Source organism: Clarias gariepinus, chromosome 13 (assembly GCF_024256425.1).
Source record: "Clarias gariepinus isolate MV-2021 ecotype Netherlands chromosome 13, CGAR_prim_01v2, whole genome shotgun sequence".
NCBI classification, from domain to species: Eukaryota; Metazoa; Chordata; class Actinopteri; order Siluriformes; family Clariidae; genus Clarias; species Clarias gariepinus.
Window position 1 is genome coordinate 13458202 of NC_071112.1, and position 21268 is coordinate 13479469.

General features: G+C 37.4%; 2 protein-coding genes across 4 annotated transcripts in view; one reads left to right on the forward strand and one right to left on the reverse strand.

Annotated features, from left to right (window-relative positions):
• The window catches only part of LOC128535598 (1-phosphatidylinositol 4,5-bisphosphate phosphodiesterase beta-1), a 49258-nt gene extending 45305 nt beyond the window's left edge, over positions 1 to 3953 (reverse strand). For all 3 annotated transcript variants that reach the window (XM_053509602.1, XM_053509601.1, XM_053509603.1), the window contains exons 1-2: positions 3552 to 3953; positions 1002 to 1079 (exon numbers count right to left, since the gene is read on the reverse strand). In XM_053509602.1, coding sequence (XP_053365577.1) covers positions 1002 to 1079; positions 3552 to 3650 — 177 coding nt within the window. In that variant the 5' untranslated portion in view covers positions 3651 to 3953. The remainder of the gene's footprint in view (positions 1 to 1001; positions 1080 to 3551) is intronic.
• A 7060-nt stretch (positions 3954 to 11013) lies between these two features.
• tmx4 (thioredoxin-related transmembrane protein 4) lies at positions 11014 to 21207 on the forward strand. Its single transcript, XM_053509676.1, has 8 exons — positions 11014 to 11602; positions 11973 to 12088; positions 14700 to 14745; positions 15892 to 16020; positions 17209 to 17254; positions 17755 to 17856; positions 18264 to 18327; positions 19644 to 21207. Exons 1-8 carry the CDS (start codon positions 11406 to 11408, stop codon positions 19874 to 19876), a joined length of 933 nt encoding a protein of 310 aa, XP_053365651.1. The 5' UTR covers positions 11014 to 11405; the 3' UTR covers positions 19877 to 21207.
• Positions 21208 to 21268: the final 61 nt, after the last annotated feature.

Consider the following 21268-nt stretch of genomic DNA (forward strand, 5'->3'; position numbering starts at 1 on the left):
CACAAACCTTTTCATTCACTAACCACTGGGTTTTCTAATTAGTTTCATGTGTATTTTTAAAGCAAAAAAAAAAAAAGTTTGATTTCTCCACTATTTCCATGACATTAATTATTTTAAACAGGGCCCTCAGTGAGGAACTCTCAGGCTATCTGAGCTGGTAGTAAGCCATCCATCTGGACTATGGACACTTTCTCCCAAATATATCCCTTCAGGCAGGTTTTCAAATTTATGTGTGTGTGGCAACATATTCTACCTAAAATTAGATTATTACAAAACATATCACATTCCACCTATGTACTTTTTCCACCTTGACATCCAATATAAAAGTTTTCAATTTTACTGCAAACTCACAGCCAGAAGCAAAAAACTCAAACCTACAGTATCATATACTGAATCTACATATACTGAAGCGTCATATCCTGTATTAACATCCAGAGTTATCATACTGTGTACTGTATCAACATGCATTGAATCATCATAATCTATACTAAATCACCACATAATAAATCAACAGACTGTATACTGAATCATCGTATACTGAATCATCCTACTGTATACTAAACCATCGTATACTGTACCATGTATCATCATGTACTGAATCATCAGGCTGCATACTGAACCTTTAAACACAGAATCAACATATACTGATTCTTTATATACTCAATCATCAATAATCATATACTGAATCATACTACTGTATACGAATTCATAATATAGTGTATATTGTATCATCATGTACTGAATCATCATACTTTAAACTGAATATTCATACACTGAATCATCATACTTTATACTGAATATTCATACACGGAATCATCATACTGAACCATCATATACTCAATCATCATAATGTATACGAAAACCTTACATTTTCAATCATCATACTGTATACTAAAACCTTATACTGTATACTGAATCTGAACAAATGCAAACTGATGAGAGACCGTTAAACTGCATAAATTGTGAAAATTAATTAGCACTAACTAGAACAGAGCTCTTACCTTACTCTGATCAGTCCAGTACAGAAAGTAGCCCTGAGGATCCACCCGTAACGTCACTGGGGTCACTGTCGAAGAATCCTTAACAGAACAAAACAAGTCATCATTTATAATGGTCATACTATTTAGATCTAGCTGATATTACAACATGAAACAAAAAAAAAACACGAGCTCCTATACTGCCAACTATAGATCATCTTAAAATCACAAATCAAATTTAGTACACCGGGTGTGTGAGCTATGAGTGTATAAAAATCTGAAATTTGAGTCAGACCTTGCATAAGTGTTCTACATATTCATGTTAATTTTTAATAACTTGCATTGGTGCAAGTCACAAAATCCTAGCACCCTACACAGAGCTCACCTCCTCCACAATGATTAGAGACCACAATTTTATTTTAACCTTACATGTAACTTATCACTTTGACAAAAACTAAATGTCAGCTGTTACATTAATGTCTGTTTCAAGAAGAAAAAGGACATTTCCCCCTTTATTCAGTGCCGACTGTCAACTGCGGCACAGTGTATCCTTTACAGCTCTCTAATTGTGTTATTTTAGACCTTTGGTGGATCTGCCCACATGCACGAGCACATCTAAGTTGGGTGGCAGAGCGCATCTTAGCTAAAGTAAGAGAGCCAAGAAGAGAAGGATTAAAAGCATGAAAGTTGCCATAGCAACAGACCAATATTTTCAGTTTTATGTGTAGCCCAAGCTTTGAACTGCCTACATTTTCTGCGTGAGCATACCACAAACCTTTATTTATTGTCTGCTTCCTGGCACCCTGTAAGATTTTGCGGGTGTAGTGAAGAATAGATCTGAACAGCGTTTCACATTGTGCAGCTCACCATAAGAACATGCCTCCTGTTGTTGATCACAGAAAGATATGAGCATGCATGAATGGGTTGCACCATCTGCATCACATTTAGTCACTACTTTGTGAAGGTGCTCTTTGTAGAAGAAAGAAGTGCTGGATTATTCATATAAATGTTAGAAATTAGGTGTGGAAATTAAATACCACTAATTTATATGGACAAACACTCACTTGCACACATATATCCACATACTGTTCATACTTGTATTGTACTGTATACAGATGGGTCCAAAAACAATATACATACTTCAACTGTTGTTATCTTTTAAAAAACTCGAATTGAATTATGGCAGCAATATGTAGTATTATGTTTCCTCTAAAGATGTCAGTAGTTGCACCATCGCTGATGCTATCATGTAACCATGAGAAGAGAGGCATATATTTTTCATTTTTAAGTGTTTGGTGCCCACTGTGTGTGTGTGTGTGTGTGTGTGTGTCTGTGTGTGTTTCTATTAGTTAGTCATAAATTATGGATAACATCAAGTGCTAGGGATGCAGTACCACTTTTTCCACTTTTCCATTGGTACAGTACGGATTTTGTGAAATTGTCATCCTTTTAGTTGATGTGCTTAGTCTTTCAGCTGCTCCTGTCGAGGACACACGCACACCACTTGGCACGGGTTTTTTACACCGGATGCCCTTTCTGATGCAACCTTTCAATATTATTAAAGCTTGGGACCGGCCCTGCATCCAGCGGCTTGGGTTTGGACATTCGGTGGGAATTGAACTCAGACCTTCCACTGAGCCACCAATGCCCAAACTCTGTCATCCTCTTGGTAATTGAGCTAAATCTCTCCAAAATTATGGAATACCAGGACACAATGATTAATGTAGAGAAATCATGTTCAACAGTATGTTTGCGTGCATGACCTACGCTGTGGGCCCAATATTAAGATGTATTGGTGCATCCTTATAAAATACCTCTACTGTCTATATCCATATCAACTAAACAAATGGTAATTAATGTCAATCAGTCAGTATGACATGGCGATGATACGCTGTAGATAAAATTGTTCTTGCGCACGTGAGCGTCTTTCTGTGCAGTTCTGGAGTTAAGTGATGGAGGGTTTTTTTTCGGTGTCTTTTTCAAAGAACCAACAGGTGAGCAGATCAGCATCCTCATCCTCAGTGCTTCTCCGTTATTAACAGTGCAGCACTGAGGGACTGCATTACACTCCAATAATTACTCAACCGACAGCAACAGCAGACTGCGCGGATCTCCCAGTCAATACCACACTATTATATCTTAACAGATATGCCGTTATTTCTGAAATGGAGATTAAAGGAAATCCACCTCTTTCCTCCACTTAGGTGTGAATAGGACATATTAAAAATAAAAAAATTAAAGTCATCAGACACGAGGATTTCAATAACATTTAAAGCATCATGGTACAGACTGGTTGAAAAAAAAATCAAAACAAGACAAATAACATGATCATTTCAGTGCATCGAGCTGACTAAGAGCTCACAGAGAAACGGATGAATGAGTTGCCTAAAGCTATGATGTTTAAACGGAACAGTTGATATTTGTTTATTTTTATTATTTACTTATTTTTAGAGAGGGGGTGACGAAGAACGACGCACAATCAAGGCGAAATCGTTGAAGTTGGTAGCTTTGTTTTCATGCAAGTCGGCGGGGAATCGCAGAGACTGACAGCACACGCCGCTGTCCATGACTTACCTCGTCCCATTTCATAAAGCGACTGCCTTTCTTCAGACTCTCCGGTACGCACACCGGCTTGAGCTGCAGCGCGTGAACCCCGGGCTGTGCTCCGGCCATTCAGCATGCACATTTACCTCCAAGAAGAGAAAAACAAACGCCAAAAAAAAAAAAAAACAAGCTGAGAGAGAGAGAGCGAGATCTTCTGTCTTCTTTCAGAGCCCTGACTGAGGGCTGTGCGAAAAACAACTACAACAAAATGACAAGATCTACACGCGCGCGAACATGATTTAAGATTATTAATGATGTTGTTGCTGCTTTCTAAACCTGGGAAGGAGCTCGCTGGGAATTCCGACGGACCGCAGAGGTAAAAAATGAGGAGCGAAAGAAGCGCGCTGGTGAATGATGGCGAGTAAATGTGAAGGAGGGGGAGGCAGCATGAGTGGCCTCCGCACATTGACTCATTTGCGGCACTTCAGCGCTCGAACACTTCGCTCGCTGGGATTCAGCGCCTCCTAGTGCGTTTGGACAAAGCTAAGGTGAGGAAAGCTCCCAACCGGTGTACAGGGGAGAAAAGGGCTGCACTCATCCCACGTGTTAATCAATATAAGTATACGGGGGCACCTGAACCAGCAGAATGTTTCTTTCTTTCAGCTTTAGTGGGATAACTATTGCTCTTTGGCTGTATAAATAACCATCCATCCATCCAGGAACCTCTGTAGTCCAACTAGGGACCATGGACGCCAATGGTGACACTGTATTTATTTCTGTTTTTACAACCGTAATAGGACCTCCAGCAATTCGGGAACGCCAGTTGACCGAATGTCTTTGGAGTGTGGAAGGAAACTTCAAACCTGCATGTCTTTAGACTGTGGAAGGAAACCTCAAACCTGCATGTCTTTGGAGTGTGGAAGGAAACCTCAAACCTGCATGTCTTTGGAGTGTGGAAGGAAACCTCAAACCTGCATGTCTTTGGACTGTCGGAGGAAACCGGAGTACTAGGAGAAAAGCCCACCAGGCACAGGGAGAACAGGCCATACACACAGACCCTGAAGTGGGATTCGAACTCGGACCCTGGATGGGACGAGGCAACTGTGCTAACTACTAAGCCACAGTGTATATATATATATATATATAAGTATATAAGTAACCAAAGTCAGAACAATGTTGTCTACTAAGGTTGCTTTAACATGAGGTGAACTGATGAATCCATGTTGGCTTCTCAACCTGTTTACATGTTGTTGTTTTTTTTATCTTATATCATCATAGTGTTTAGTGTGTTTGATGTACATCTTGTTCTTCCAAGGATTTTTTTTGGGGGGAGGGGGGGGTCTTAACATGCAAGAATCTGCACACAGGTTGGAATCTGCTGCCATTCCTGAGTGACATCATATTGAGTGACATCATAGTGAAATCACACTGAGTGATATCACATTAAGTGACATCATAGTATGATTTTTTTTTTCAGTATCCAGGGCTTTTTGAAGGTCTTAACATATGTCATAATGGTATTGGTATGCACCTCCAGATTCCGGGCTTGATTCCCGGCCGGGCTCGATTCCCGTCTCTGTGTGCATGGAGTTTGCATGTTCTCCCTATCCTTGGTGGGTTTCCTCCGGGTACTCAGGTTTCCTCCCACGATCCAAAGATTGCACCCTGTCCAGGGTGTGCCCTGCCTTGTACCCTAAGTCTCCTGGGATAGGCTCCAGGTCCCCGCGACCCTGAATACAGGATAAAGCGGTTAAGATGATGAGTAAGAGTGAGAGGGTATTGGTATGTCCCCTTTAAATGCACTGTGCCAACTGTCGCTCTGGTGCACCCAAGCAGTGATGGCACAGGTGCCTTGGGCTTGATCATCATTGCTTGCAACTATATTAACATTTAAAATCATTAAAATAATAAAATATTTAAAGATGTGTTTTGTTTGGGAACCTGTCCATCATCCAAATATATATCACACAATATACACTTTTTGTGTTCAAAATACTGTATACTGTAAATGGTGGCTCAGTGGCTTAGTGGTTAGCTTTGTGTAATTGTCTCACACCTCCATGGTCGATGGTCCAATTCCAACTGCGGGTCTGCGTAACTGGATTTTGCATGTTCTTCCTGTGCATGGTGAGTTTCCAAAACAGTCCAAAGACTTGCAGGTTATCCGAAATTGCCCATAGTGTGTGTGCCCTGCAATGGATTGGCACCCTGTCCAAGGTGTTCCCCACCTCATCCCCTAGGTACTTGAAATATGCTCCAGGCCCCTCGATCCTGTACACAGGATTAAGTAATATGCAAAAGAAATGAATATACTGTACACTACCATTGAAAAGACCACCCTGTCAAATATATTTTAAAGCATTTTATTTAAGGATTATCCCATCAGCTAAATTTTAGTGAATTATGTTGACTTAGTAGTAGTTAGACCTTCAGTAGTAGTAGTAGTAGTAGTAGTTATTGTTGTCATATTTTTGTTGTTACTGTTATCATGTTAAGCTCTTATTATTCACATATGCTGGTTAGTTTTCATTCAAAATATGCACACATGCATAAGTGGTACAGTGTCAAAATAACTGTGAAAATGGCATATGCTTGCTCATTTTAAAACCAAACAACATAATAACTATCACACAAACATTTGGTGACATGAATTTCTTTTAATTTATTTCAATAATTGTAAAATTTGCAACTTCTTGTGCTTACACAAGATGGCAACTTTTTTTTATCAAGCAAACAGTGACTTCTGGTAAGCCGCTAATTGGGAAGCAAATGATATTCTATCCTGTAAAGAATGATGGCATTTCACTGCTATTGGAATTTACGTTAGATTATATATTACAGATTGACCAAAATACGCCCAACTGGCAAGTGTTTAAACAGATTATTTTTAGCTGGGAATACTAATGCCGTACATATATCCTTTTAGTATATCTAGAGTCAGGTCTTTACAAGCTGCCAGATTATGTAAATATCAGAGGCTTGTTGGAAAGGTTCTTCACCACCTGATTTGTGTTGTGCATAAGTGTGTTATGGTCTCAAATGTTCACAGTATGATAACCTAGTCTAAAATATACTACAGTATCACATTTTTATGCTATAATAGTAATAAGTGACTAGTAAAAACACAAGCTGGTGGAAAAAAGGACACATTTGATTACAGTTTAGCACAAATTCTTTATACAACGTATTTATATATTTTTGTATATACAGTACACTGTATGGTTAAAAGGATGTGGACAGCTGACCTTTACATCCATACATCACCCATACATTTTGGCCCTTCTCAAACTGTTGCCATGGTATTATTTAGAATGCCAAATGGAGGCCTCTGGCTCACTGCTGAGGATGATCCTGTGTGGTCTGTTTGAGAAGCGTGTGGTGACTGGGGATGGTTCTACTTGATCATGACAATGGTCTGGACACAGCTGATGCAAAAAGTTCTTCTCTGATTGTGAATGCAGTCACTCAGTAGGACTAAAATTCCCACAAACAGTTTTATACCTGAGAATCCAACAACAAAAGTGGACTTCATATTAACTTAAACACCCTTCTCTTTATACAAAATTTTCAGGCTCATATTGCAGAGGATACCCACAACTCAATCCCTGCTATCTGATATTACCAAATGAGAATTGGTTCTCTGTTGAATCTGGTTTCTCTTGAGGATTTTTCCAATTGTCATCAAAGAAGGTTTTTCTTTGCCACCTTCGCCCCTGGCTTGCTCATCAGGAAAAACGAGTAATTATAATGTATATGCCTTTCCTTGGTGGCACAGTGGCGTAGTGGTTAGCACTGTGGCCTTGTACCTCCAGGGTTTCAATTCCTGAAAAAAATTATCACAGGACTAACAAAAGAAAATAAAAAAGTGGTTGAGAAATAAATTTTACTTAAATGTCCTGTGTTGTCATCATTTGTCATTCCAACATTTTAACAGTGAAATGACCACCTAGTCATACAGTGTGACTAATCATGAACCCATGCCACAGTAACATCCCTAGCTGTATGTGTCATTGGATCAGATCAGAAAATATATATAAAATTCAATAGAACAATCTAATAAAAGTGTTTATGTGCTCAGAATATCCAGTTATAATATATTTTAGGAATGCAACCAAATACATTTTTCAGAATAAAAGAAGTAAAGTGTCCTAAAAATATAAAAGCATATGAACTTTGATATGATCCTATATCTCTGTCTGTCTATCTGCTTGTTTGAAGTGGAAACTCATATGATCTGTCTGACACTGGAGATGTGCAGTGGGACTGGGATCATGTTAGACGCAAAAAAAATAGTCATGTGCATAAAAGGTTTTTACTTTCAGCTGGGCATGACTGATCAGTCAGATATGATGTTCCCTGGACTATGAAGGACCATGTTCATGCAATGGATTTAAACACAATGCATTTACAATGACCAGAAATTTATTTGTTTTGCTGGTACAAAGAAATACAATACGTATGGGTGGGAAATCTTTAGTTTAGATTAATGCTGGCATCAGTCAGTGCTGGAGCTTCTTTCTCTGTTTTTTACTATAGCACATAAAAAAACATTCTGGTTTACACCATTTTTCACCTTGGGTTTAAATCCAAATAAATATAAATATTTTTGGAGTAATAAGCAGATTCGAAAACAGTGGCAATGCTTTATAACATTTAAAAATCATTTTTACATTTCTGCTACATGTGGTAAATAATGAAAAGATATTTTTATTAACACATATTAACTTAGACTATAAAAGAGTTAGTTATCTACAGTGGTGTGAAAAACTATTTGCCCCCTTACTGATTTCTTATTCTTTTGCATGTTTGTCACACTTAAATGTTTCTGCTCATCAAAAACCCTTAACTATTAGTCTAAGATAACATAATTGAACACAAAATGCAGTTTTTAAATGAAGGTTTATGTTATTAAGGGAGAAAAAAAACTCCAAATCTACATGACCCTGTGTGAAAAAGTGATTGCCCCCCTTGTTAAAAAATAACTTAACTGTGGTTTATCACACCTGAGTTTAATTTCTGTAGTCACCACTAGGCCTGATTATTGCCACACCTGTTTTAATCAAGAAATCACTTAAATAGGAGCTACCTGACACAGAGAAGTAGACCAAAAGCACCTCAAAAGCTAGACATCATGCCAAGATCCAAAGAAATTCAGAAAACGAATGAGAACAAAAGTAATTGAGATCTATCAGTCTGGTAAAGGTTATAAAGCCATTTCTAAAGCTTTGGGACTCCAGCGAACCACAGTGAGAGCCATTATCCACAAATGGCAAAAACATGGAACAGTGGTAACCTTCCCAGGAGTGGCCGGCCGACCAAAATTACCCCAAGAGCGCAGAGACAACTCCGAGAGGCCACAAAAGACCCCAGGACAACATCTAAAGAACTGCAGGCCTCACTTGCCTCAATAAGGTCAGTGTTCACGAATCCACCATAAGAAAGAGACTGGGCAAAAACAGCTTGCATGGCAGATTTACAAGTCGCAAACCACCTTGTAAATAAAAAGAACATTAAGGCTCGTCTCAATTTTGCTAAAAAACATCTCAATGATTGCCAAGACTTTTGGGAAAATACCTTGTGGACCGACGAGACAAAAGTTGAACTTTTTGGAAGGTGTGTGTCCCGTTACATCTGGCGTAAAAGTAACACAGCATTTCAGAAAAAGAACATCATACCAACAGTAAAATATGGTGGTGGTAGTGTGATGGTCTGGGGTTGTTTTGCTGCTTCAGGACCTGGAAGGCTTGCTGTGATAGATGGAACCATGAATTCTACTGTCTACCAAAAAATCCTGAAGGAGAATGTCCGGCCATCTGTTTGTCAACTCAAGCTGAAGTGATCTTGGGTGCTGCAGCAGGACAATGACCCAAAACACACCAGCAAATCCACCTCTGAATGGCTGAAGAAAAACAAAATGAAGACTTTGGAGTGGCCTAGTCAAAGTCCTGACCTGAATCCTATTGAGATGTTGTGGCATGACCTTAAAAAGGCAGTTCATGCTAGAAAACCCTCAAATAAAGCTGAATTACAACAATTCTGCAAGGATGAGTGGGCCAAAATTCCTCCAGAGCGCTGTAAAAGACTCGTTGCAAGTTATCGCAAACGCTTGATTGCAGTTATTGCTGCTAAGGGTGGCCCAACCAGTTATTAGGTTCAGGGGGCAATTATTCTTTCACACAGGGCCATGTAGATTTGGATTTTTTTCTCCCTAAATAATAAAAACCATCATTTAAAAACTGCATTTTGTGTTTACTTGTGTTATCTTTGACTACTAGTTAAATGTGTTTGATGATCAGAAACATTTTGTGTGACAAACATGCAAAATAATAAGAAATCAGGGAAAATAGAAAATAGTTTTTCACACCACTGTATATCAAGAGACTTTCAATTACTGGTAATAATAGATGGTAACTGCATTGGGATGTTTAACTGTATGTATCACCTCACATCCCAGGCGTTCTACAGCCAGTAATTACACCAATTGTCAGTTGCAGAATAGGTGAAAGTTGGTTGGTACAATCTGCAGAGAGCAGCTACATGCCAAACCCCACATTCAGAACTCATCTGACAATGTTATGTTATTTAAACACTTTTTCTACTTAATAATTGCTTATTGAGTATTTCTTAATTGTTTTTATTTCTGGCTAAGTTGAGCTACAAAGCTAACTACCTTCTAACACTAAGCTAAATAACAGATTCCTCTGTAACCCCTAATCAAGGACACAACCTGGTTTGTTAAACAAGTAATTGTGCACCCCTCGTGTACTAACTTTCCATTTAACACTATTTGTAATTTAAATCCAGAAACCAGAATTTGAGTTGACATTTTAAACCCTAATAAGGGGAAATATAAGAAGAAACTTACAAGATTTACAGGACTGTTCAGCATCTCTGCAAATTATTCTCCTCAGCTTTTAGCTACATACTACCGGTAACAATTTCACCAACAATACTCTTACCCTGACAAGTACACCAAACACTGGTCATAATCTGTTAATAATATGGTGTTTGTGGAACTGTTGTATAAAAGCAGTATCAAACTCGGGCTGCGTAATGTACAAATTAAATATGATGCAGGCATATGGAATTTTTCAAGTTTTGAGGTGTGCATGATTTGAGGTGTTGCGCAAAAAAACAGAAGCACTGATTTTGTGCAGAATCTGTCCTTTTGCACCTTTTTCTTTTCATGTTGTCATCTGTTATTCCTCAAATATTAATATTACCTCTAGTACACCTGTGTTTGAGTACACCTTTTGGAAATGTTTGGAGATTTTTTATGATTTTTAAACAATTATTATCATTACCTTTAAACATTTTAAAAGTTTTTTGCATTAAACAATTATTTTAATCTTTGTTTAATTAAACATTCAGCATTTAAAATGACTATACATTTATTACTAAGAAATGTTTAACCAATATGCTCTTTTTGTGGTGAATTGTGAGTTCCCCATGCAAACTAACCACAGTAATACAAAAGTAGTCGTCAAAATAGGCCTACTTTTTAAAAAAGAATTTTAAAAAAATGTTAAACAGCTCAGCGACTTGAATTTCGGATCATGCTATTACGTCATATATACTGGTAGAAAGACTTGCCTGTGTGCGCTAACAAAAAACGTCAATCATTTTTGTAGCTAATCGAAGGCGGACGAGGGCGGGGTCTGTAAAACTATTGGCGAATTTAAACAGAAAGTGGCGCGTTTAGAGAAGCTTAGGCGGGACATTCTGCTGACAAACAAGAGATGGGAGCCATTACAACCAACCAGATGCCACCATATTCAGTGCCAAAGTAACCAGAAATTCGCGGAAGGCGTGTAATACTGACACTACGGTCTACCTTAAAAAAAGGAGGGCGAGGCATTTCAGGTCTCTGACTATCATACAGGAATGTTAGCTGCCAATATGGCGGGACAGAAGCGATCACAAGAGCTAAAGCTTTTAAGAAATATGATATGGTTCGGTTCTATTTTAATTGTTTTAATAGCCCAGCTAAATATTGTCAGTGCTCAGACCGAGAGCAGCGTGTTGACAGTGGCTGACTCAAACTGGACACTTATTCTCGAGGGCGAGTGGATGTTAAAATTGTAAGTAGTTTCACAAAGTCTGATTAATCAGTATTAAAGTGATTAAATTGCAGGTTTTGAAATAATCGACAGCTTTAGATTTTGACACGACACGCCCACTGTGCTCCCATTTATCTCTGCAAAAAAAGCGGAAGTCGTGTGTGCATTATTATACCATTAATACGTTTCACTGCATATGTCATTATGTCCATGAAGCACTATAACGTTATATTAGCATACATGACTAGCTAATATAAAGTCCCACGTGTGCATATTAGCTAGTTTAGCGCTTGTGAGGGTACCATTGCATTATTCTGCACAGCGCTTCCTGGTGTTACCTGAGAACATGTCCAGCTAGTGCTAACGGTGCTGTTTGTTTGTTTGCCCACAGCTACGCCCCGTGGTGTCCAGCGTGTCAGCACATTCAAGCGGACTGGGAGGCTTTCGCCAAACTGAGCCCCAGTCTGGGATTATCAGTGGGAAATGTAGATGTCACACAACAACCAGGTTGGTTATGTAGTTTTCTCTTGGTTCAAGAGACACCTTGGAATAAAATAAATACATAATACAAAAGGATAATAATACCGTACAGGCCTCCGAGGCAGCAGCACAGCTACTTAACTATGCGACTGTGTTGCCAGATTCGGATGTTTAACCCTTTTACACTCTGAGGGGAAAATTGGGACAAGGTTATATGCTCTTTTCTCCACAAAATACTGCCTGCTGAAATGACGTGGTGTTTTTATTTATTTATTTATACTATATTTATTTAACTATAACAATGCAAATATAGAGTAAGTGTCTTTTAAAATGTTTTAAAGTTTTTAAAAGAAGCTATTTTCGGTTTCATTTTCGGTTTTCGGCCAAGTGCATTCTGCGTTTTTCGGTTTCAGCCCAGAATTTTCATTTCGGTGCATCACTAGTATATAGTATGTTTGTCTTTTAGTGGCAGTTATTCACAGGGTTGCCAGCTTGACACTCATTTCTGAGAAACTCAGTCATATTACAGTACGTAATATTACCCCACGTTGGGCAAACATGTGCAGAAAGGATCTATTCCAACAAAAGAAAAACAATCAAAACAAATGTCTACCTGCCTAATATTTAAAAATTGAATATATTAACGAAGGTTTACACCTTCCCTCTCATTCAGAATAAAACTTTATTCCGATCCGGTCAGGCTGTTCTGACTGACGTGTTTACATGATGCATTTTTATTCCAGTTTGGCTATTATTCAGATTTTTTGGGTAAATGCACCTACAGATAGAACTTACTATGGAATATAGTATGTTGAAAGAAATCTCAATGTTTATAACCTGGTTTTAGTTATAGTTTTTAAGTTAACATATGGTTGTTAATGGAAAGCTTACTTGGTGAGTGTGTAGTCCACTTACAGTTACTCCAAAATAGAAAGCTCAGGTCAATAGCATGTTAAAAACGACCTTTCAAAAGGACACTGAATAACCTTGGGGGGAGGAGAACCAGGGGAAATGGGAAGGACAGGGAAGGGGAACAGTTAATGATATTTGGCACACAAATTGTAACAGCAGTAAAAGATGGCTGATGACTTCAGACTTGCAAAACAAAGGGAAAATAAAAACACTGCCCAGCCAAGAAGAAAAAAGTCACTTTTGCAACATCATTTTACAAAGTTTATGCAATGTCAACATGCATTTTCGTCCAGAATTGCATTTTTTTTTTTTTTTTTTTTTTTTTTTAACCAAGATCTTGTATTGATGATGGAAGAGTTGGGCTTCTGCATAAAGTCTCAACAGACTCATCCCTAAGACTTTCAATGGGGTTAAGGTCAGAGCCTCTCTTTCACAATTTGAGCCTGTGAATTCTAAAATTGTCACTTTGGAAAATGGCTGTGCCATCAGGGAAGTAAAAAAATCATTGTAAAAACCTTCACAATCATTCAAAATTGTTTTCAGTCTGCATTTATTCCGTGAAGATAATTGTTCACGAGTATTCTTTCAAATTTGAATCATTTGTTGGATAGTTCTTAACTTAATTAGTTATCCTTAGTTGTTTTCTTTGCTTAATGCAGGCCAATAATTTGACATTTCTCAAACAAAGTAAATTTTTCCCATGACCAGATAATGTCTTCTGACATGGTTGTTTAAGAAATCAAAAGTTACTCACTGCATCAGTTAGGCTTAAATGAGTTATTATCAGGTCAAATGTATTAAACCCTGCATTTATTATCCAATGGTAGGCTCTTACCTATTCTGCAGTATATTATGTACATTCCCCAGTATGTTGATTCCAGAATAATGGAATCTTGATTGTTCAGAAGGTGTTGATTTATTTTTTTCTTGCACTACAGCTCTAATAGTGGTGTGGTGGCCTGGAGGTTTATAATAGCACACTTGTCCTAACACAACATTAAATGCAACTCTAGATGGTTAAAATGATGCAGTGTTCATTATTTAAAAAAAATATATAAAAATAACAGGCTACACTGCACTGTTGTCATTTATTTTCTTGTAACAGCAAACCTTGTTTCCATTCTTTTGATTTAGCTATGTCGTATGCCAGAACGATGAGTAGTGCCCTGGGTTACTGTTTGGAAGGATGGGGCAAGCCCCAGCACCATCACACTGTATATGTATTACAAATAAAGCCTTCTTCAGTAAGAAACCATCAAGCAAGTTGTGTGTACACGTTGTGTGAACCAAGAAATAAAAAAAAAAAAAGAGTTTTCTTTTTATTGTGCTCCTGCAAATAACCAACTCCAAGTCACACTGTTTCTTTATGGTTGTCTCTTACATACTGCTTGTATAAGATGAATGTCTGAGGAGACCAGCAGATCACCTGTTGGGTGAAAATAAGACCTCTGCTACAGTTCATGATAAAAAGAGTTACTTTGCTCCTATTACAGTTCTGCTGTTGAAGTAGTGTAAAACTCCTACTCTCGGGAGACGAGCCTGTATGACTTGCAGCTGCACTGCACCCTCTGCACATACTGTACATAAATATACATTATATATATAATGTGTGTGTGTGTGTGTGTGTGTGTGTGTGTGTGTGTGAGTGTATCTATGTATGTGTGTGTGTGTATATAAAATCTCTGCAATAACATTCTCTTCTGTCCTGTGTTGCTCTGTTCTGCAGGCCTGAGTGGGCGCTTTCTGGTCACCTCATTACCGACTATCTTTCAGTAAGTCTCCAGAGATCCTGTCTGATCCTGATAATACTATTCACTTTTACTTTAGTTGCAAAACCTCTTTAAAAGAAGGCTGCCTCATTTAATAATATTGTCTTTCAGATAATCATGTGCTGTAGGTTGTAGGATTTAAGTCAGCCTTGTGTTAGTTAGCTTTGTAGCGATAAATAAAAGAACACTGATGGTTCAGAGGCGATCCGGAATATCTTGAACAATGTATTTAGAGTGTTTTTAAGATGACATAACGTTATCAGACATGTTTTTTTTGGCCACTGGCGACTGACCCTAGTGTAATTCATGGTTATTAGAGCACCTGAGACGCAGATTGATACATAAGCCAGAAGTTAACTAATCTGATATTTTTAAGAGGAGTAAGTGGGAATATAAAGAGAAATGTATAAAATCTATAGATATATCCACCACATCATTAGTTCCTCCAGTCGTGGAAGGATATGTGTTGGCGAAGTAAAATAACTGGATTAATAAAGCAACAAATCAGAATCTGTTGATATCAATGTGTGTGGAACTGTTTTGTAAAAGAAATATCACACTAGAGCTTGTGCTGTATTTCTGAATATAGTATGGGTGTGATGCCTTCAGCCATAACATACCATTATATAATCCAAAAAAAAGAGTGTTAAAGTGTTTTTATGACTTTCTCTGCATCAGAATTTTTATTTTATTATTTTTTTTAAATGAAGACCCCGTGTCAAAATATTTTTCACGGCTAAATGATTAAAAGAAGAAAAAAAAAATCCAACCTGTTTTAAAAATGTTTTTTATTGGCATAGAATGTTATTAAGTGTTGCAGCAGTAATAATTCATGTGCGTTATAGGATTTGGGACTCAGCCCTATTATTATTTGGCACTCACAGCCATGAATAAATCTTTAATTTTTCAGTTTCAGTATGGGGAACTTGAAATTAGTTACTGTTTGTGTAAAATCAAGACAGTTGTCAGGTAGCATATAATGTGTTCACAGAGAGTAAAAACAATACATAATTGGATTGCTCTCCTTAGGAGATCAGTCATCAGTCTATTTTGTTTTCAGTTTACATCAGTTTGGCTGCCTCTCTGTCTAATATCATCATGTATTGTTTTATAGTCTGTGGTCAAGTGCTCTTCCCCTGTCTATTGCAGTGCTAAAGAAGGACATTTCAGAAAATACATGTCATCACGAACCATTGAGGACATCCAAGCATACATTGTTCAAAAGAAATGGGAAGCTGTGGAGCCCCTGCCAGGGTGGAAATCGCCATCATCTTTCTTGTAAAGCATACACACCCTTTGTGTTTTACGTTATATACAATGATCAGCCATAACATTAAAACCATTAACAAGTAAAAAGAATGACATTGATTATCGTATTACAGTTTTTAGTTCTAAGTTAACACGCAGTTCTCAAAGTTAGGAACGATATGTAAAAGGTCATGTCCTATCCCAGAGAAGAGGTACTAAAGCACAAATTGCTGAAAAAAGTAAATGTCGGACATGATAGCGAGGTGTCAAAATTCACCATTAAATGGGGTTACAAACAAAACTACTTTAACTAATTAAGCACCCAAGTCAGTAAACTGTACCACAGAGCCGTGTAAAGATGATTAGCTGAGGGCATCACTTGTATGTAAAAGAAATGGCACCACAATGCATTATGGGAAGAAGGCAGACAGTTGAAAGCGGATTGATGTTTTGGGCAATGTTCTACTGGGAAACTTGGATCTTGACACAAAGGTGGATCTTACTTTGATGTGCACGACTTGCCTAAACATTGTTCCAGACCATGTACACCCTTCATGGAAACAGTGTTTCTTAAAGGCAGTGGTCTTCTTTTGAGGGTTCCATACAAAAATGTCAAGGAATGGTTTGAGGAACATGATAAAGGGGCAAACTTTGAAGGTGCTTTCAAATTCTACAGCTCTAAATCTGATTCAACATCTGTGGGATGTCCCAGACAAACAAGTCCAAACCCTGGCAGCTCAATTTACAGGACTTGAAGGATCTGCAGCACACCTTCAGAGGTTTTGTGAAATCTATTCCTCGACAGGTCACGGCTTTTTTGCAGCGCAAGGCGGTCCCTTACATTTAGGCATTTGGCAGACGCTCTTATCCAGAGCGACTAACATTTTTATCTCATTATACGTCTGAGCAGTTGAGGGTTAAGGGCCTTGCTCAAGGGCCCAACAGTGGCAACTTGGTGGTTGTGGGGTTTGAACCTGGGATCTTCCAAACCATAGTCCAATGCCTTAACCACTGAGCTACCCCTGGCCCCTACAATATCACAATATTCCCCTTACAATATTAGGGCAATGGTTTTAATGTTATGGCTGATCCATGCATGTTCAGCACTCAAAGGTTCTCAGTATTTTAAATCAACAGAGCTCCAAGATGTGTTTTTAACAAATCTAAAGCCAATCGTGCTATTTTTCCTATTGTTTAAGAATAATTTGTTTATTTCAGGATGTCCGGAATGGCTGGTTTGTTTCGTCTCTCTGTGTGGATACGGGTATGATGAATTTTATTTGAGGATTTTGTAACATGAGGCATGTTATAGTGGGGAAAAGTCATTACTGGTATGAGAATTAATCCAATCCAATCCAACTTTATTTATAGAGCACTTTAAAAAACAACAAGGTCAGCCAAAGTGCTGTACACAGGCTAACAAGAATAGGTTACATCACAAAAAAAAATTAGTATCAGTTTTAATAAAACTCAGGAATATCGGTCAGCAAATTAAACTGAGTTGAAAGCAAGAGTAAAAAGATGTGTTTTAAGTGATGACTTAATTTAGTAATAACTTTATTGTTTCTTAATGAAATTTAGTAAGGTTAGGGAATCAAATAGAACTGTGCTGTGATATAGCGATGCTTAATTAAATTATAATTACCTTAGTTTGATAATCATTTAGTTAGAGATTATTATATAGTTTAAAATATGGTAATATTTTCGGGAGTTTAGTTTTTGTATGAGAAAATCATTCTCATTATCTTTTTTTGTCCAATTTAGCAAATCCACACATACCTAACGAACACTCTTGGCATTCCGTCATGGGGCTCTTATGTAATCTTTGCGATTGTCACACTGTTCCTGGGCCTTCTTCTCGGCCTGGTAAGTAAAAATTGCCTAAATCCTACTTGAGATGAAAAATAGAGTGACTGGTGCTATTGTTAAGTGAAAGCGTTCCATGCTACAGGCCTATAAAAGTGCACTTTGTAATTTTTTTTTTTTTTTTTTCATTTTTACCTGCAGTAACATTAGGGAGAAATTGTGTCATTTCCTCAGTTTTAAAGATCTGATTCAAGTTCTGTTACCACTGGTAAAGAGATAATGACTTGCGGCATCAGGAATTATGTAAGAAAATAAAGGTGTTCAGCAATTGTGTTACACAACTCTTGGTTGTGTAATCATTGCCTATTGTAATGCACATTTGGGAATAAAGTGGGTGGAACTGGAACTTTACATTGTAGAAAGAACTTTTGATAGTACTCTGTTAAATCTTTTCTGCATTTTAACAGATGCTGGTGCTGATCGCAGACTGCATGTGTCCATCTAGGCCAAAGTACAAAGAGGAAAAGTTTGGTAAGATGGATAATATCATTTATACTATGTGTTAAAATGATAGCATGCTTGCAGGGAACAATTTGTCTGCCTGGTAAAGCTGTACCCTTATTTGATTGTTTTTATTCCAAATATGTCATACAAGGATTTTCCAAACCTAAGTTAAAACATAATTGGAAGTAGGCAAGGAAAGGCTTGAATATCTTGTGATTGACCAGGCCAGTGTAAATCCTTCCATTTATTTTCCTGATGAAATACTATGTCGTGTTGGCAGTGTGTTTTGGGTCACCGTGTTGCTGTACTGTATGATTAGATTAGATCTATTTTATAGTAAATGTGCAGACAAATGTTTCTGTCGATTTTTTTTTTTTTTTTTTTTTTTTTTTTTCCAATCTGCGTTGCATTATAAGTTACATCATCAAGGATTAATGAGCTTGTTCTAGAAGCAGCAGTGCAAGCCCAAGCCACAACTACCACCACCATGCTTTATCTCTGATAAGCCGATCCTTTCATTCTTCACACATTGGCCTGTCAGTGATTTTGGTAGAAGTTAATCTTGGTCTCAGAACATTTGTAGATCATCTCAATATTTTCTTTTGATTTAAAATTTGACCTACTGATTGACCTACTAACTGCTCTGAGGAAGATTAAAGTCTTCCTCAAACCCATATTTATAGCATAAACTAAATTATTGGCTCTTCATGTCAGTAATGTTGGAGGGGCCTATTATATTACTGTATTAATGTAATACAATATTATTTTGTACCTATACTATGGCTGAAGTTGAGTTGTCAACATCTATGACATAGCATTTGTTAGTAGAAAATCTATCTTTTTGCTTTTGCATCTAAAGCAGCATTCAAACCTCGCATGAATAAAATTGGCAGAAAGGTCAATTCACTAAATGCTTCACATTGTACCAACTTATTTTAGGTGAACTTTGATTTTGACAAAGTATTAAACTAAAAAAAACAAAACAAGAAGGTGAGACTGGAGAGACTTTAGAAGGATCAGACTGCAGACTGGAATATGGATTATTAATTTTTGTCTTGTTTGTTTTTCCTAATTTTACATTAAGTGTACATCCAGTATAATTTATGTAAAGTAGGTTTATAGACTCAGCTAGTTGTATAGGAACCAAAATAAAATGTAGTTACATACAAACTGTTTATTCCTCATTTATTTTGTAAGAATGGTGTCATCCGGTTTTCCTGATATGCTAGGGTTTTAATGATATATATTAAGTTTTTGTTGTTTTTTGACTGAACGTCAGCTCTGCTCTTAGAAATGCACTTCAACTTTGCATATATAACACACTCATTTCTCTGCTTGTCCAGTTGTACTTCAGAAAGATGAAGGCTCTGAGGATGAAGTTGGTGACACTCTGGCAGAGGAGAAGCACGCATCTGACCTGGACAACGAGAGTGAGAGGATGTCTGGAGAGGAGGACTTTACTGAGGAGGAAGGAAGCCCAGTCACTGAGCCTGGTGCTGGTAGCAGCGAGGGACCTACAGAGACCTCAGTGAGGAAGAGGAAACCTCAGGATCCAAATAGCTCCGAGGCCACATAACACTTCTGCAAAGGCTGGAAACCTGAAATGCAGTTTACACCAAAATACAGAAACAGCAGAATGCAGCACTGTGAGTGCTGAACACTTAATTGCTCTTTCCTGATTAGTGTTTATCTACTCTCCCTTACCTGTCCCTGTTTCTGTCAAGACCCACCTGTGGATTCCAGTATTTTGTGTGTGTGTGCAGATTAGGAGAGATTTTAAATAAGAGTATTTGCTTACAAACAAAACTATTGCCAAGGATACATCACAAACACGTGACTATAATGCTCTTGAAACAAAAAAAGAAAGAAAAATAATATAAAATACAAAATATATTTTAAGAAAGCTCCGAAAATCTGTTTCGTATTTGTATTTTGCATTTAAGATGTACATATGCAATTATTGCTGCAAGTGGACTGTGCTTTTGTTTACATCATTGTTGACTGAATTTTTTCTTTTTTTACCTGTAACGACTACAAGTGTAGGTTTTTACATTCCAGGGAATCAAACTACTTTGGTAAAAGTTATTCCGCTGAAAGTGGCTTAGGGCATCTGGCACAGAATGCATTTAGATTGTGAGGAAAATCATCATCATAAATTATAGATTGTCAGAGGGGGATACTCTACATCAGGGGGTTTCAAGTATTTTGCAGTCAGGGATCCATGTACTGCAGCCAAAGGAGTTGTCCCTCTAAACTTTCCACCCATGTTTATTAAAGCCATCATTAGATGCTGGGCAATGTTATTTATAAGCATTAATAATGATTGGTTCCGCTTTACACAACTGTCAAAAAAATGTGAAAATCACACCCTCTGGTTGTGCTTTTTCAGCCCATTTGAACCGCATTGAGAGTTGGTACATGTCTGCATAAGTATTTTTAAAAATCTGTATAAGAAGAGTTCCCATCGCCTAGCTTTGCTTAATAGTTTTGAACCGTTCATTAATATATATATATATATATATTTTTTTTTTTAAAGAAATCTTGTAGTTTCCCATAACGTATACCAATTTTAATAGACCCTGGTCGTCTGTACACAGACATGCAGAAAACAAACAGATTAGCCTTAATTAGCTTTAGCTTTATGATAAAATGTTTGCATTAATATATATTTTTTACAGCTTTGTGCAAGTAAGATATTAGTACACTATTAATACTTCCTTAACTCTTGTTTAGTCCCTTTACCAGCTAATTTTAAGTTTCATAGCTAGTATCTGGGACAGTCCACTTTCAAATTGACCAACAGTTCAACCTCAGGCATGCTTACAGGTGGGTTCTGTATAAACCAATCTTGAAAAGGAAATTATAATAATAAAGGAAAGGAAATTAAATAATATAATTATAATAATAGGAACAATCATGAGTGTCTTTTTCCTTCTTGCAAGTAAATCACAATAAATGAGTTATTCAT